Raw genomic sequence first — 18,116 nt, forward strand, 5'->3', positions numbered from 1 at the left:
TATTAACACTCCCTTGACTGTACTTATTCTCTGGGAGGCTCAAGACAGAGCACAGATGACTGAAGAAGGCATGGGTTACAGGGATCTGTCTGTCTGACTAATGCCTTGTCCTCTTCAGGGAAATTAAGTCAATTCTCCACAATATACACAATAAACAAACTCCCACTCAGTGTCATACAAAATAGCCACAATCCCGCAGCTAATGTCTACAAAGGGGACGTATTGTACAACATTCATTTAGGTGAGGAAGTAAACCTTGAGCCTACTATGCTCGTCACTGAGAGCTTTAAAGTGACATTTGGTGCTTGTACCAGGCGTCTTAGTAATGTTTGAGGGCTGAGCTGACAGCAGCTGGGTGGCTCAGTTTTGTTGGCATGGCAGCAGCTTGAGACAAAGCCACAATTGTGAGAGAATGGTTTGCAGTGCTTCATGCCGGAGTAGGCGGTCAAGGCAAATTGCCCTTCTGCACTGCCGCAGTACAGGCCATGTCGGGATTGAATCTGATTAACTGTTTTCAAGCAGTTCAAGTGAGTAGATACCCTTCAATAAAATGTGTGGTGGACGAACATTTATTATTTATTGAGTATGCTTACACTGATTTTTGTCCTTGAGCAGGATCATGGCAATGGGATAGGAATTAAATGTACTGGTAAAGTTAAGAATCCAACCTCTGTCCAAACCTTGACAAAAATACAAGTGATAGAAATGAAATAATATAAACCCTTCATTGAGTAACCTGAATGTACATTACAGCAAGACTTTTCAAAGCTCAAATTACATTAAATGCTAAATTCTAACACTGCAAATACTGGAAAAATAAGTAGCAAAAGGAAATTAGTCATCTTACATAGTTGACAGCACATATCACATATTGACACAAAACTTCCCATGAACTTTAACCTGCGTGCAGGGTCAGCGGACAGAGCAGATGCACTGTAAATGACATGAAGCTGGTTTAAAGTAAAGTAAAGTAAGTTCCTAGTTCAAAGTTGACCGATGAGGTTTTGAAGACAAGTCCAGGTAAAATGAAAGATAGAGAAGGAATGTCATTCTTGTTTTTTGTATGTAGATGTTTGTCACAACCAGCTAACACATTTTGTTTAATAGGAGACTGAAGGTAGCAAGATGAAAGGCTGCTGGAAAAAATCAGAAGAGCCTTCCCCTGCACACGACACGTAGTCTGCAGTGTTTTAATGTTACTTTTTTAAAGGGAAACCTTGACAGGGATAGATAGGACATCAAACAAGTAGCTAGTCAGCTACTTTACACAACTTTTGCCTAATGGAAAACCAAAACAGGGGATTAGAATCAAGTTGAGTTGAGGTGTCCTGCTAAAAGCCACAAAAGTGTGACAGTGAACCTGCACAAGACCGGAGTCCTGAACCTGACTGTGACTAGCCACAAGCAGGTAAGGTGTGAAGGGAGCAAACAAATACTCTGGGCTGTGATATTAAAGACAAATGAAAAATAGATATGGAAGAATGTGACTGACCGCACTGTGGCCCTCTGAAGGCAGAATGATCTAAATTGGTAACTTTGACACAAATGCAAGTCAAATACAGAAATACTGCAAATTGATGCAGATGTATTAAAATGTCATATACCAGCAAATCAAACTACTTCCTATGGTTTAATATTTTTCATTTGTTTGATTATAATTCATAATTCTTAACTACAATCCAAAGAATAAAATCACTTTTACACACCAGCCCTCTGTATTCAAGCTCCTGCCCTGTTTATTTACTACTGTTCATACTGTACAGCTGCATGTTGATGTGATTACACAAAAGACACAGTGAGTCAGAGATCCTCCCAAGAATGATCTATTTAAATCCCCCACAGTATATGCAGTGTAAACCCAGGAGCATTTCAGGAAATGAAGGTGATGAAAACAATGGTGGGGCGAACGGATGACGAGTCAGAGAGTGACACTGACACTTGATGGTCAAACACTGGATATAATGTGAAAGATAAGGTGCCACCTTTAATTAGATGATGAGTTTCTGACGGAAGGAAACAAATAATGTTGTCATTCAACCGCATTCTGTCATGACAGCCACTCACTAATTGTCTTTCTCTCCTCTGATGCCTGTGTCTCCCTCTCCTAGGGTCCAAAGCAATATCTTACTTCCACACTCAGCTATTATCAAATATCATATTAAACATTATAATTGAAGTAGTAATTGAGTGACTGACTCGAACATGGCAAGATATACATACAACAGTCCTTACTGTGTTCGTAAATTCTTAGTTGTGTATTTATGGATGTTATCATATGTTCTTCATTTACCTCCTTTTCAGTCGGTTCTTGTAAAACTATTCTTAATCATGCATATTTCCTTAAGTCATCATATAATGTATAGCCACTGCTACACAGTGGCTATACATTAAAGCATATTATGGAATTTGTTGAGGCAGTTTTTCAAAATCTAAGACATATTGGACAATAAAAATATTAAATGTTTGGAAGAACATTTTGGTTTTTAAAAAGGCACTTTATGTAAACTAAAGTAACTGTAAGAGCCACTATGACAACCAGTGTATTGTAGCTAGCACATGTCCTTATATGGTACAAAACTGTGACGCATTAATAAGGATAAGAAAGGTAAACAGACACACCAATACAATGCTGACAAGATGTCTGATCAGGCAGAATATGTGAAATCATCTGAGTTTGTGACTGTGAGTGTGCTATAGTCAGGTGCAGGGTTCAAATGTAAAAATGCATTCTTAAAGAAAAGCACTTGTAGGTTTATGCTGGTATTGCTGATATCTTTTGCCACTTATGCGTCAAACTGGAAGTCCAGTTACGTTCAGTCATCTATTTGTAAGCGCTTTATTATCACAAACAAAATCACAGTAGGATCATTATAATCAGGACATGGCACTACCAGATAAAAATCTCATTACATTGTCATGCCAGATTTATAATGAATTATGATGCATGTAATTATCAGATAGAGATGAATAATGAGTTTATAATATGCTCTCCGTGCTCACAATAGACTTTAAGTGTTCTTCTTCCAGTGTCTTATCAGTTTTTATCATACTTGGCCATCCCTGACATCCTCTGGTTCAGACAGTCACTTGTTACAGTAAGTGAGGTGGAATAAAGGTGCAGTCCATCCATCTGCCACGTCGATGACAACCCTCTGTTAAGACAAACCTAAAACATAATCTGTAATTTTGTGTGGACTGAGCAATTTGCCTTCATGTCTAGCATGACAGATGTGGTGCCAGCTGTATTTACCAGGACACTGTGTGTTATGAACGTAATCACTTTACCAGCCCCTGCCTGCCTGTTATGGATGGCACTTGTCATTTACAGAGGAGAGCCCAAGGCCATCAGTCATCTGTATGTGTGTGTTTGTGTTGAGGGTGTAGGGTTGGTGGGGCTTTTATCTGTCTCTGTCCGTCTGTCTATCTGTCTGTCTGTCTGTCTGTGGCAGACAGAACAGTAAAATCTCACATGTAATCACTGAAAAGAAAAAAAAACATGAAATGCTGTACTGGGAGTGCACGCAATCACACAGACGAATACAGGTGAATGGTCACAATGTTGGAAATCCCCAATATGTGCAAAATAGGATGACAGCTACAAATACAAGATAGGTGATGAAAATATCTGTTGGACATGTTGGGCTTGCTACTTAAGATGATAGTATGATGAAATATAATTAATGTCGTCTAATTTGAAGCCTTATCAAAGACAAAAAAAAACTGTACAAATTAAGAAATGGGACTTTACAGCTCCTGATAGTACATACATTACTTAGTTTACTCTTACTAGTCATAATAAATTGTTTTTAAAAAATCCATAGTTGTTGCATGTCTGCTACTACCTCAACACTTACAAAACCAGATATTCTGAAGTCACCTATGTGAGGAAACCTCTGTTTCATTGATGACATGAGCCGGGGCCATCAATAGCTGCTGTAGCTTTGCCTTCAAGAGAAACTCAAAGATCTTGATGTGTCAGGATTGATCAATAGCTGACCCCTCACACATTGAAAGCAATAAAAGCTGTTTCTTCAAGGTAACGCAACCAGCAAATTAGGTGAATGCTCCATGAATAATGTGTTTCATTGACTTTGTCCCCTGTGAAAAGTGTGGAACACAAAAATGCCACTGGCCTTTCATGGTGAAGTTTTTTTATTATCTACTTTTATGCAAGACTTACCTTTGTCCAGTCTTATCATTGTGTCCATCTATAATATGAATTATCTTTTCAAATTTGGCAGTCATGAGAATGGAGCGAGCACCAGGCAGTGGTAGAACATACACCCAAGCCTCATTATTTTTTTAATGTATCTAACACTGAATCAATTGACCATATTAACAAACAAAGAACAGGACTAATTTAACCCCCCAGGAAATGAATGAGTCAACTACTACAGAAAAGAAGTGAGATCAATGTGACCTATATGGTCGGTAATGTCCAGGGAAATCTTCCCCATTGTCTCCTGGGAATGTGTCACATCAGAGCTGAATAAAACATGTGCAGTGTGTTTTTGTGTTTACGTGTGTATTCGTGATCCCTCCTTACAGTTTTGCTCTGTTGTCACTGCATCCATGAATGTAAGCTCGCGCACAAAAATCTGATACAATCACAAAATTCCTAATATCAAATGTTCCAATTCAATCAGAGGGTGAATAATGGGACTGTGAACTCTTTCATAGTTTTCAATTTCTGTCTCAGTCACTGTCTCAGTCAACACTTTGATCTCATAATTCCATAATTTCCCTTGACACAATTTTATGAGCGGGTGGGACAAAATGAAATAAGCAGCAGAGAAAGGTCACATCCTGGCACAGTCAATCAGTCCAATATCAAGGTGTGATGGAAGCTCATAAGAAATATTGTCAGCTTTCATTCACACCAAGGTAATAAGCCATAAACTCTATAATACATCTCTGTCATCTATCCAGAAGCCCAAAAAACGGACACCCCCCACACAAAATATCAATTAGGAGCCTTTTCTGCCCAGATCATCTTTCACAATAAATGACTAAAAATGTAGTTTGTCAATGCCCTTCAGAATGACACGCAGGGGCAATTTCTGTTTTGATGCATCTGCAGTAGGCCAACATCTTTTACTTCTTCCTTTCCAAAAAGTGGAAAAATAAATCTGTTTCAGGATGGCACAACACTGTGGCTACCGATTGGTTAGGTTTAGGGACATAAACAGCATGGAAGGCTTTAGAGAGATATTATGATTTGGGTTAAAGTGAGGTCAGGGACCTCCATCATAGTAACAATAATAAACTCTTGTTAATGGCTTGGGAATGATCATGGCCATTAACAGACACCAGCATTCACTGTTGGTAGGAAATGTAACAGCAGACCTCCTCCCTGTACAGCATTTGTGGCATTGGCGAACTCATAATTACTACATGATGTTTGGCACTGATGCTGTCTTTGGTTCTGTGGTACATCCAGTCTGTTGCTGGTTCAAACAGCACTGCTTAAGGTTAGTATTTCAGCAGGCATCTTTCATGTTCATAACAGGAAGTAAAGCAGAGTAACCTGTGCTTTCAGCTAACAGGGGCTCGAGGGTTGGTAGTTCAGTCCTTAGCAACAATGTGTTGAATGTGTTAAATGTGTTTATAGAGGTAATTTGTCCATATTCCAAGACTGCAGGATTAGGGACAATATAAAGATTGTAAAGCCAGCATTATAGCTGCCCCATAATTTCATACTCATGGTCAAGTGCAACCATCTTTTACTCAGTAAAATAAAACACGTGCTATATGTCCCTGAAAGAACAACATGCACACACACAGGCAATGTGCACGGTGTGTTGAATACCTGTGAACAATATTTAAACTAAATGCAAATACCAAACCACTGTCTCTCCCACATATACTTGCACATAAGCACACACACACACACGCAAGTGACAAAATTGTTTGATCTCTCATTTTCCCAGATTGTCTCTTAATCGGTCAGGAAGCCGTATAATCCTGCTTTTCACTGTAAATTGGGTGGGGAACAATCCAGATAAGCAGGCTTGTCTGTGTGGTTCCTCAACGTTATTAATCAGTATAAGAAAAAATGTGGACATCCCAAAATTGCAAAAATAGAAAGATCTTCCTGCCCAGGAAATGAAACACACCAATATGATAAGTATGCAACAAGACCAAAACTAATGTGCAGCACATGTAGCCTTCTTGTGGACTTTTTTATTCCAGAGACAATCCAGAAAATCCTTTTGGGCTGCTCTAATTTGTCCATGTTGCCAGTTTACAGATGTGTCAAGAGGTCATAGGTTTTTAAACTCCAGTGTGTTTATAAATATACATTTCTTACCATACTTGTTGTCTAAAATGCTGTAAATAAGGTGGCTCAATATTGCAGGTGTCCTACACCTGCAAACAGTGCATATTTAATCCAGCTATGACCATTACATAGGGTTACTGTTGGGTATACTAAGGGTATACAAGTAGTTAAATTTAAAATTAAAAGCAAAAACCTTTGGCAACAAACAACTTACAATGCCCCAAGTTTGTCTGATTTACGATACCACTTCTCTTCAGAATAGAAAACACATTTCTCGAGTTGGAAACACAATTTAAGTGTCTGATTGCACCAATTTTATCTACTGCAGTGCATATAATAGAACGCTGGCAAGACACAGTGTAATAGACACTTAGTGGAACTGTGATAAACAGGATGCTAATGTGTCTTCAAGAGTATTCTCACTGCATGATGAGTACAAAATAGGCAAAACTTGCAAAATAGATCCAAACAGCACCCCAATCTAAAAAAGAGAGGCTCAAGAGCCTAGATAGCTTCGGAGTGCCTTATTTTCCCCACAGGCCTCAGTGCCAACCATCGTCACCGCCAGAAGATTAAAGGGGACAAAAACCTTTTGACAAGGAGGGAGCAGAAAAACACTTTTAGGAGAGCTTTGGAAAACACTGGAAAAAGATGTTTGCTTTGTGACAGTGCAGCTCACAGTTTCACATACCCAATGTGGTCTAATGCAAATAGACATTCAAAGCATATCAGTATCCATGCCAGTCTTAAAGAAACAGCCTTCAAATTAACATTTAGATGGAAGTGACAATTCAGGACCTTAGAAGTCAGAGATCAGGGAGGAGTGGGTGGAAAAAAACATCAGTGTCCATCAAAGTCATTTTGCATGCCCCAAGGAGAAGTATAAAATGGACTCCAACTTAAATCCCCCCTATTAGACTAGAGCCCATTATCTCAATTATTGACAGGTGTGTTTTATGATGTACCATGAAATGGTCTGGAATCACTGTCCAGATCTGCTTATTTTAGTCTTTGTGTCGCCACAAGCAACAGCGAACAGCAGGGATGACCACTGAGTGTGCCAGGTTTTTCTGTTACTGTGTTCACACATGCAGAATCCCCTTTGGTCAGAGAGTGCAAGCTGCGCATCCAGTCCTGGCACAAATACAGCTCCATCTGAACACTGTAATATCTCCTATATCTTTTGTGGCGTCACTGTCCCCTCTTAACTCCAGGGTAGAACTTAGTTTATCTTCTCCCTCTCCGGCCATGTAACCTTGCACAAATGGATGATTGGCAGCTCAATTAGAGAGAAAAGAGAGGAATAACAGCAAGACTTTTCTCCAAGCGCTATCTGCTCCTCTCCTCCACTGGATACACAACCACAGAAGACACTGTCTTCTTCTGTCCTTGAATGGACCTCCCAACAAAGTGATGTTTCAGACTTTAGGTTTGCATAAAGTTTGGTAGCTTTATGTGGCCTTCTACTGTTGTAACCATGTTGGAGAGTGGAATAAATTATGAACACAAAACACACTCTTTCTCTTTCTCTATATGTCAGAGCAATGTTATCTCAATACAACTATTTTAGTTCAATCCACCAGCGAAAGAAAAGCAAGGTCAGGGGACAAATTTAAATAGTTTGGAGTGAAATTTAAGGAAAATCTATATGAAGAAATAAAGCTGAAATTTAATGCAGTTAAATGCAGATTTATGCATGTGAATAATTGTTTGAGAAAACAGCTCAACAGGAGGAAAAAGAAGCCATGCATTTATTACCATTCATAAACATTGAATCATTACATTTTACTAAGGACAAGTGGCCTATTGACTTGACTTATACTGCTCCATCTAACACCCAACTGTCATTGTTGGGTCATCCATGGACGCCATTCTGTCAACAAGGTGTGATGCCATCCATGCATACTGAGAACGCAACTGTTTTTATTGTGAAATTAACATGAATGTCATCCAAATGCAATGCAGCAAATGTAGTGTTCTCCAGCTCCCAGAGCATCAGTTATGTACAACAGAATGTTTATCTAGCTCTGCAACATTTCCAACCCAATTTCTATTTGACTTTCAGTTGGTTGAGAAGCTTTTTCCAGCCGGGGCACATTGTGGATAAACAGGTCCGTGCACTCTTTCCCTGTGTTCTCTGTTAGCTTTGCTTTGATTACAGAGGGAGGTAAAAGACACTCATCAATAATGTAAAAATGCAATTAATGACTTCCCCACTTCTGTTAGATCTCCCATCCTGCACCCCTGCACTGCTGCACACATAACTCCACCCTACTAGACACGGAAACAGGAAAAGGACAAATATGGGAATTGGAAGTCATCATTAAAACATGGTAGTATTAACCTTTTGTCAATAACACTATTTGGATGTTTGCCTGATGCTTTGTTGTCAGCATCACTTGCTATTCAATCTCCAGAGGCCACAGCAATTGATATCTGCAGTAGTTCCTCCTTCCTGTTCACAGCAATGGTCTCAAACTGTTTATGCTTGTTTGCATTCTGAACATGTGCACAAACAGAAACACAGTGTAATTGCTTGTGTAATTGGAAATAAAATTATTGGTGTGGAATGAGCATTAAGTTGTTTTTTATTTTTTTATTTTTTTGTTTTGCTGTTTGACTGGAGAGAAACCTGTTTCAATATGCACATATAGGATTTATAATAGGATGAAAAACATAAACGTCAAACAATGGTGATTTTGTAGAAGATATCTATAATTTAGTGCAGCAGGTAAATGGTAAAAATATATGGCTTATTTCGTGCTTATATAAGTTACAAAACAGACATTTCATTTCATCACCTGTCAGAACTGCATAAGAGAGAACTTAGCAGCCATGAAGAAAAAAAATCAAGTGATCCCCAGTCACTTGAAATCACCTTCAGAATCCCATCTTACACATTGTGGCAATGCTGAAACGAAGCTGTCTGTCCGAACATCACATCTCTGGATTTTAGTGATGACAACTCAGCCTGTCTCTCTGTTTCTTCAGTGACAGTAGTGATGTCCACATTCACTTCTTGACTTGTGGGCTTAGCTACAATCAAACTGCAATGATCTGAAAAACACAACAAATCTCATATGTGGTACTCTTTTACTTCAAAAACATAATCAAAAACATATTCTAATTTTTATATTTCAATTCACAGCGCATTGTGAGAAATTAACGTGTTATTCCATTAGTCAACCAAAACAATTCTTGTATAAAAGAGATCTGGGAAAGCAATTCCAAGCACGCAGCTGGGCCTGTTAAGTCACATATATCACCATCTTCTCTAGTGACATGCAGAGGCAGCTGCTATCTATGTGTGTACATAATGACTTCCTAAAAAGATTACTATGTTGACAGTGACTTGATATAAACTGGTCAATGGAGTGGAAAGGCACCTAGAGGAGCATGTGCATCTGATGATAATGAGACTGCTGTACTTTGAACACATCATTTCAGCTTTTAGGGCAACCAGTATGATAAGGTTAAAAAAAAAAAAAAAAAAAAATCCTCTTCTTGGCCAAAACCAACTGCAGCTAGAATCAAATGTTTAAGAGAATTCCCAAATATGTCCAAGGATGGGCTGAATATGTCCTCTGACGTTGGCCAGACCTTTTTGATGGCATGTGCGTGTACTCAGCAGCATCATAATCATCAATGAGTTGGCTACGTCGACTCTGACACAACGTGATATAAGATACCCCACCTACGCTGCAGTTGCTGATTGGCGTTACGTAGGTATCCAGCTATTATTTATTACCCCTTAGCCTGAACATCTCATTTATCCTCAACGGATCTTACTGCAGGATCTATCTGCACTAGGGCGCACACAGCAGACTGTTTGACCAACTCATCTCGAGACAGAAAAACAGGTAAAGACACAGACTTAAAGTAAACTGTTGCTATATTTTCTGTTTTAAACTGTTGATTTCTTGTGTGAAGAAGTGAATTGAATTTTTACTTTGACTATTTGAAGAGGGAACACAATGGCATTGCTGTTGTCATATTTTAGTTTTTTATTTATTTTTGCTGGATATATCCAAAACAGTCGAAATATTATAATTGTATAAATAAGTTCCATGAACTATATGTTTGTAAAGCTGACACCGTGCGCTTTTACGCACCAGTCACGCAGTTAAGTTCAACAGGTACAGTGGGTTCCAACATTTTGTAAAAGGCAAATTTAAGCGATGTCATCTGTAAGGACAACATTTTCAAATAGAATAAATGTAAATATTGTTGCGCAGGTGGGGCTGAGAAAATGAGGAGAGGTTTGCTGCTGGTGACACTGTTTCTCATCATGAAACCGCGATACAGCCACTCCAGATGCGAGGAGCCTGGATCGCGCAGATCAACTTCAGATGTAGGTTTCCTGGCGCGTAATGACCGAGACAAATGTCAGTACATCCATAAACAGAAACTGATGTTTTGCTTCTCATATTTGCAGCAGACTATAGGCTTGGACAATCTCAAGCGGAACATTCTGAAGAGGTATAGCGATTTGGATTATGACAGCTTTGTAGGACTGATGGGCAGAAGAAATGCGGGTAAGTCTTCTTACATTCTTAAGCGTATAGTAAAAATAATAATATACATTTCTATGTCAATGATAATACAATAAAAAACAAACACCGGTTTGTGCTTTAAATTATGTTTCTTTTCTAAGATTTGATTATTTAGCTAATATCACTTGATCGGGATTTCTTTCCCATCATACTGTTTACTCCTGAAACTTATTATTTTGTTTTTTTTTATTTCCATCAGATGCAAATGCCGTGCAGTCACCACAAAAAAGTAAGAGTTTTCTTATTTACAAATGATGTGATGAAGTGCTTGCCTTTGTTTTTTTAATATTCTTATCTCTCTTAGGGGAAATGCATGACATTTTTGTTGGTCTCATGGGAAGGAGAAACTCAGAGCCTGGTGAGTTCACATGAGTCAATCCACATTTCCACATTAGCAATGTTGGCTACTCTCCACATTCAGATGCATGTTTTCTGTAGTGTTCATAATACAGACACTATGTCTCATATGAGCCTATCCTGTAATGTCTACACCCACAGATAATGGTCCCTGGAGGAGAGACTATCCAGAGAGGAGAGGCATTTTTCTCAACAAGTGCAGGCTGAGGTGAGTGGCTCTTCTTTTTCACCCAGTAGAACATCACCATCTCCTCCGTGCAGAAAAATAATGTTAAGACCTTACCCAGATAAGAAAGGATGAAACCATATCAAAAATGGGAGCTTGTCAGGACTTCTGATCATTCCATTTAATCAAATTACCATTTATATATATATATATATATATATATATATATGTGTGTGTTTTACATTTTTAAAAATGAACTCTGTATTAAATGGTTCATTAAATTAAATATTTCATTTATGAAATTTTACAGATTTAAAATGTGTGAATATTGGAATACCTTAGATATTATAATAGATATTACATTTATATATTATAAATGTATGATATGTGTTTGGTTGCAGGTTTCTCCAGGGGCTCTAGACATTCATATTGGAGCAACTCTCACCTGGCTGCAATGAAGATCACAAACACACAAAATGAAGTAAACGCGTAATGGAAACAGCTAAACAGACATAATTCACACTGTACATCCGCATCTGGCTTATGAAGTGACGTTAAATACAGATTGTAATTATTTTATCTGAAGACAAAACATCATGACAAACATATTTCATTATCATTTTATTCTTTTTCTTCAAAGCTCAAAATAAACAATTTTTATACATAATCTACCCTGCAAGTGTTTATGTGTGATGTGTCTGGAGTTTTGTAAAATACTGTGTTCACAGGAGTTTCGTTATTCTCAAATAGATGCAAAAGGTGTTTTCAAGTTCACTCTACAATGCAGCAGAGAATATCATATTACTGTAAGGTAAAAACAAAAGGCATTTTTCACAGCACAGGTGTTTTTATGGAAACAAAATAATCACAGCTCAGTGTCGATTTAAAATAATTTATGGAACAGCAGAAGACAATATTCAAACAAAGACACAGAAGCAAAAACAATTCTGTCATATAAAAGTAGTTTATTTTTTCATGACATTTTAAAAAAGACAAAAATATTATGTAATCAAAATTTTACATAACCAAAGCGGTTAAATATTTCGAGGTTGTGACATGCACTGCCATTTTCTGCGGCTCTCCATTTTAAAAATATGAAATTGATGAATGAAAACAAAATTTATGGAATATAAAATAGATTATAAAACAACTTCATCTGTCTGCTAAATTAAAAGGCTAAGATCAGGTGCTGTGTAAGTCATACGGTGATGCTGTCATATTTAATTATGATTAACTAAATTTTTACTGTGGTTACAAATAGCCTTTCACAGCTGGCACTATTTCATATTTAAAAATACTTTAACCACTCACACTGAGCCAAGTGCTTACAAAGAAATACTGGTTGTAACATACTGTGATCAGATCAACGAAAAATATAGAAGAATACACTAGTTATCAAACACAATGCGCATAGAAAAACACTATCTATCAACCAGTCACTCGGTGAAAGTAGCCACAAATATTTCTACTGTAGATTCAGTCTGACACCTCACACAGGAAGCGAGTACAAAATCAATGATGTCTGTCATGTGTGGCAGTGCTGTTCTCGGTAACGTGTGAGCTTTGATTGTCTTTCTCCTGTATGTCAGACTCCATCTCCACTTTGGTTTTGTTTCCACTAACTGAGAAGGCGACGGTTGTGTCACTGCTTCCACCTGTTACGTCTTTAACTCTTTTAAGTCCTGCAGTCAATGTGGTCTGTGATAGAGAGCCGAGGCGCACACTCTGGCCCAGGGTCGGCCGGTAGCGTGGCCAGTAGCCATACGCTCTCAGGTGGTAGGTGTAGTACTCCAATGTGTACATCAGCTCTGCTTCCACATAATGAAATGAAACTGCCAGGTCAGAGCAGCACTGTGGACCCTGAGGACAATACAACACACAAAGCACACACACAAAGCACACACACACACACACACACACATATTATAAAAGTTTATAAAAAATGATTTCAAATGCATTACATCCATCTCTAAGTATACTAAACTTTTGGCATCATTAATCCCGAGATGTAGAAACAACCATTTGTCATCAACAGTGGCAGCCTCCATCATCTACCACACACTGCACAACACATCTTACATGGTCCTCAGAAACATCTGCATAATTGTTCACAAATCTATGTTTCTGTTTTTAAAAAAAGCTGTGAAATTCCCTATAATAATGGCGCACCTGGGCAATAGGGTATTTAATTAAAACAGGAGTTCATAATACAGTTAGTGCAGGACTATTTTCTATCGGGGATTAACACAGCAGTGCAGTGTGTGTGTGGGGAAGACAAACTGCAACTCACTGCAACAGAGTGTCATTTATGTATTTTGCGCTAATCGTGGTTAACAATATCAGCGTGTAAGTTATTTGGCTAAACAGAAACTACTTTGGATTTAAATTGTAAAAAATAAGTGAAAATAATGCATTTATGCATTTTTTTCCTTTTTTCTTCACAATAAGAACAATAAAGTCCATCACCTGCTTTAATTGCCATATGTCAACAGTTCTGGAATAAAACATTTTCATTTGTATGCTCTGATAAAAGACACAATTATTAAACATCAATAATGTTGAAGGTAAACTCTTTCAAAAGGCAGGGGACAAAGCTGCTTCATTTACTGGCAGGCAATCTGACAGGATCAGTAATAGACCTGCCTAATTCTAATTGCAAAATACAATAAAATTAGTTGCATCATCACTGAGAAATTGACCAATTTTCCCTTTTGTTGACAGGACACTGTCTGTTCTGAAATGATCTACTTTGAAGTGAACCAATTTCTATTTCAATTCACTTGTTCTATGAAAGCTGTAATTTGAATGCACCAGATCACATATGCAGTTATTTAGCTATTATGCCTCTGATGAGTCATTTTCATCAACACCTACATTATGTTTAATTACTCTACAGCAAAATAAACAGCATATTACACACTACTGAGTTTCAGATAAAAACAGGCCCCTGCTGTACATTTCAAATTGATAGAATAATTATTTCTTTCAATGAAGATATACATTATTGATAGTAAAGGATTATTGAGTAGACTAGACACCTCCTCAACAGCACGCCTTCCTAACCTGACTTGCCCCTTCCTAATAAGGCTAATCTTCTTACAGGATATCTGTCTTAATAAGGAACTATCCAGCCTTGAAACATGTGAGACAAAGAACTAGCTCATACTGTAAAACAAAAGCAAAGAGACTTGCCTCAACAATTGGGTAGTAACAATAACTCCAGTACCAGAAGCTCTTGGAGAACTTTCCAGTTAGATGGTGCTCTGGCACAAACGGATGAAAAGTTTCTCGATGCAAAGTATCTCTGGAGTCCCCTGCCTGAACGCCCATCTTCTCCAAACACTGGCCCAGTGCTAGGTCCTCTACAGGAGTGGTGTGCGTGCAAACTTTGGTTTGAAAACCTTCCACAAATCTCTTGAGGGCCTCTTTGCTAAGTACATAGCCTGCCCCTCCACTCATGTAGCCCTGCTTTGTGTAAGGCTTAAAGCGTTTACCAAAGTAGATGGGTTCTTCGGGGGTGTGATTGGACAGAATCCAGCGCAGGTTGTCCACCACTACATAGGTGTCATCGTCTGCTTTTAAGAACCAGTCCGCTTCGTTCAAATGGTGCTCGAAGACATAATGGAATGCTCGGATGGTCTTCCAGTAGAGCTGGTCACGGCCCTCCTTCGTGCCCAGGCCCACGGTGGGAAAGTCTGGGTCCTCCACTGAGCTCATAAACACTACCACGTTACAGTGCCGACTCCAGGTGGCCCTGACATGACGAGCCCTGCTCTGTAGGTTATAGGGTCCTGTCATCACCCAACAGAGGACACGTACCTTCTGGTACAGCACATCTGCCACCCAACTGTCCTCACCTAGACAGACATAGCAAAAAGTACAATGTGTATTCGTGTTAGCTGTATCCACTGGAGCTATTTTATGAGTGTTACTGGTAACATCACACTCCCTTATGTTTTTATTACCATAAGGTAGCGTACTTAGGCTGGGTGCAGCTTGTGCAGAAACATTAGCCATGTAGGATTTTATCGTCCATGTGTACATTTGCCTCATTTACCATGGCTACGCCCCAACAACGACAGCACAGCAGGTGCCGATAATATGCGCTCATTGCATCATATAATGCTTCTCCACAACAGTTCTCTGGACACTGAATGGCTGTAGGACACAACTTATGTTTCACTCTCATGTAAATACATTTGCCTGGACAATCATTTACTAGTTTGAGTCTATGCTAGGATTCATAGCAAACCAGGCTATATTACAGTGGCCCTGAGAGCTCGACACACAAAACATAAGCAAATAAGAGAAAACACAAGCAAATTTTGGTGCACCGGTGCAAGATTTAGAAGAAATGCTGGAAACCTTGGAACTGTCTTATACTGACATATTGGTTTTAGGAGGTACTAAAAAGTGAGGGCATGGCTGTGACATGCTTGTTGTTGCAGTGGTGACTGATTAAGCTATTGAAGTTGAGTGGTGTTGGAAAATGAGAATGAGATTAAGTTTATAATTGTTGGTTTTAACTTTATGGTGGCATATATGGCTGTTTTTTCTGTATGTGTCCAATGGAGGCCTTTCCTTGCTCATTTTATTTTTTTTTTTTTGCAGCATGCTTTTGTTTTTTTGTTCCGTTTTTTACCTTCGCAGCATTTCTTTTCTAAACGTTCCATCAGTGTTGTTAAATCAAGTTCTTTTGTTAATTTGCTTGCGTTTTGTCTATTTGCATGTGTTTTCACAGTACTCTGCAGTGTGCAGAGCTCTCAGAGTCACTGTAGTCCAGTATATAGAATGAAGATAAGATAGAATTTTTTAAACAGTAGCAAATCCTTTGCAAAAGTAAGTATAATAAGAATATATGTAGAAATACAAGGTGATATTGTACTAGCAACTAGCTCAAAATGAATGTTACTTCAAAGTCAAATCCCATTGGTACAGCACACCAACAGCACCTGTATGGTGAGGATGGAGCAGGTTGATAAGAGCAGACCCCTCTTTCCTCCAGCTTGTTGGTCTCTCCCCAGCTGCTGATTCTTTTTCCTGTGCCTCAGAAAGCACGGGGAAGCTCCTCTCAAACCACACCTGGCAAAGGAAGAAGTAAAGGCTGCCAGCTCCCACCAAGAAGCCCAGGCAGAAGGCCCATCTGGAGCTGGGGCCCTTCATAATGGCACTCTCACCAGCACTGTGATGGCACAACAGACCACAACAAATTTGACAGGCAGTCAAACCTGAAATGTGTTTTTAAATCTTCCTCATTAACATTCTCTGGACAGGGAAATCTAAAAAACACACAAATGTCTCACAAAGCTGGAAACCAAAGTGCAGTGTGGAGTTACTGGAGTCAATTCACTGATGCGACTACATCATTTAACTTTAGTGCAGGACTTAGTATGAATAAAAAATATGCTTCTGTGAAACAATGCTGTCTTTCGAAGCACTCATGCCCTTTCGCTTTTATTTAACTCAAAGAAAAAAAAGTCTTTACCTGAATTTAGTAGGCCTACCATTAGTTATTACCCGTAGCTTAGTTAAGAATTTCACTGAAGGCTGGAGACTTGGACTTTACACTTGACACAGTGCTGCAATGTCACTAGTAAATATGCTTTCATTGTGGGTCTTTAATGGTTAAACTATTAAAAGTAGGCCTATAGATTGTTTTTGGCTTAATGTACTCTCCAAGCATGCTGCCACCCTTCATTATCCTGATTATCCCTGACATTAGGCGACAAATAGTCACCCTCACCGAGGTAATATATCAGATTAACAGCATACCAAATCATAAACACTGCTATGATTGGCTAAGACTATGACAAATTCAGAAATAACTACAATTCTCTGAAAATGCTGTATTTACACATAATCGCAGCTCATTGTACCGTTATGTTTCCAGTAAGCAAAAATAGATCTGCACCCGCATGCGTGTGTGTGTGCGAGTGTGTGTGTGTGTGTGTGTTATTTACCTTTGTTGGGTGCTCCGTCATTTGTGAGCAGGACATGCTTTCACCTCCATCAGCAGCCGAACATTTCCAGTTACCTACAAAGGCACCAGTCCTGCCACAGCTGTCAATCATATGGTTTTGATGAGACGTCGTCTATATTTCGAGTATCCAAATGAGGCGGTGAGGGAGAGGAACGCTTCAGCATCAGGAGCTCAGCTCCGGAAACACGGCCTGCCATTGGCTGGCTGCGGGTGACGTGTAGAGGAAGCAGTCCTGCACATCCCTAGCCCGAGAGCAGGTGACTGGTTTGGTTTGTGGGCCACTAGGTGCATTTACTATTTTTCAAATATGTATTTGAAAAAATGCTGAGAAGGAGAAGAAGAAGGAGGAGGAGGAGGAGGCGAAAGAAGGAGCTAAAGCCTTGTCCATGTGAATCTGGACCACTAGGTGTCGCCTTCACATAGCCCAAAAGATCGGCGTCCATAGGATAGATATCACCTTTATGATAAGAGCAACACGTGAACTTTATGATGTATAAAGTGGCACAATGCAGTGATAACACCTGCCTATAACATAAAGGCAGTGAACAGAAATGCACATATAAAGACATGACAAGTCCATCATATTATAAAAAAAAAAAAAAAAAAAAAATGACAGTCTCCCAAACCGCACAATAATAAATCACAGACAGGAAAAACAAGTTTTGAACTCAGCTGCGCGGCTATACCTTCCTTCTTTCTAGCCCTCCAGGAATACGTTGCTCTGCGTTGTGCCGCCTATGCAAAGCACTTGGTGTTAACGCGGGTTAAGGAGTGGCCGCT

The 18,116-nt window shown here is 39.0% G+C and overlaps 2 protein-coding genes across 3 annotated transcripts; one reads left to right on the forward strand and one right to left on the reverse strand.

The window, feature by feature from the left end:
• Positions 1 to 10,066: 10,066 nt before the first annotated feature.
• Positions 10,067 to 11,947, forward strand: tac3a (tachykinin precursor 3a). 2 transcript variants are annotated; one of them, XM_026368614.1, is made up of 7 exons: positions 10,067 to 10,140; positions 10,516 to 10,631; positions 10,716 to 10,815; positions 11,033 to 11,062; positions 11,138 to 11,191; positions 11,332 to 11,398; positions 11,758 to 11,947. In XM_026368614.1, exons 2-7 carry the CDS (start codon positions 10,530 to 10,532, stop codon positions 11,774 to 11,776), a joined length of 372 nt encoding a protein of 123 aa, XP_026224399.1. In that variant the 5' UTR covers positions 10,067 to 10,140; positions 10,516 to 10,529; the 3' UTR covers positions 11,777 to 11,947. The 2 variants fall into 2 exon arrangements, with proteins under 2 accessions (XP_026224399.1, XP_026224400.1); XM_026368615.1 differs by having other exon boundaries at positions 10,719 to 10,815.
• Positions 11,948 to 12,309: 362 nt separating this feature from the next.
• c1galt1a (core 1 synthase, glycoprotein-N-acetylgalactosamine 3-beta-galactosyltransferase, 1a) lies at positions 12,310 to 18,026 on the reverse strand. Its single transcript, XM_026367775.1, has 4 exons — positions 17,317 to 18,026; positions 16,309 to 16,538; positions 14,549 to 15,213; positions 12,310 to 13,216 (listed from the first exon to the last, which is right to left on the reverse strand). Exons 2-4 carry the CDS (start codon positions 16,517 to 16,519, stop codon positions 12,869 to 12,871), a joined length of 1,224 nt encoding a protein of 407 aa, XP_026223560.1. The 5' UTR covers positions 16,520 to 16,538; positions 17,317 to 18,026; the 3' UTR covers positions 12,310 to 12,868.
• Positions 18,027 to 18,116: the final 90 nt, after the last annotated feature.

This window comes from Anabas testudineus, chromosome 7 (assembly GCF_900324465.2).
Source record: "Anabas testudineus chromosome 7, fAnaTes1.2, whole genome shotgun sequence".
Lineage (NCBI taxonomy): Eukaryota > Metazoa > Chordata > Actinopteri > Anabantiformes > Anabantidae > Anabas > Anabas testudineus.

Coding starts and splice junctions, on each gene's coding strand:
- tac3a (XM_026368614.1), top strand. CDS start 10,530: ATGAGGAGAGGTTTGCTGCTGGTGACACTGTTTCTCATCATGAAACCG. Junction 10,816..11,032: donor GATGGGCAGAAGAAATGCGG/GTAAGTCTTCTT, acceptor TATTTCCATCAG/ATGCAAATGCCGTGCAGTCA. Junction 11,063..11,137: donor CGTGCAGTCACCACAAAAAA/GTAAGAGTTTTC, acceptor TATCTCTCTTAG/GGGAAATGCATGACATTTTT.
- c1galt1a (XM_026367775.1), bottom strand. CDS start 16,519: ATGAAGGGCCCCAGCTCCAGATGGGCCTTCTGCCTGGGCTTCTTGGTG. Junction 15,214..16,308: donor GCTCCATCCTCACCATACAG/GTGCTGTTGGTG, acceptor ATGTCTGTCTAG/GTGAGGACAGTTGGGTGGCA. Junction 13,217..14,548: donor GTTACTACCCAATTGTTGAG/GCAAGTCTCTTT, acceptor TATTGTCCTCAG/GGTCCACAGTGCTGCTCTGA.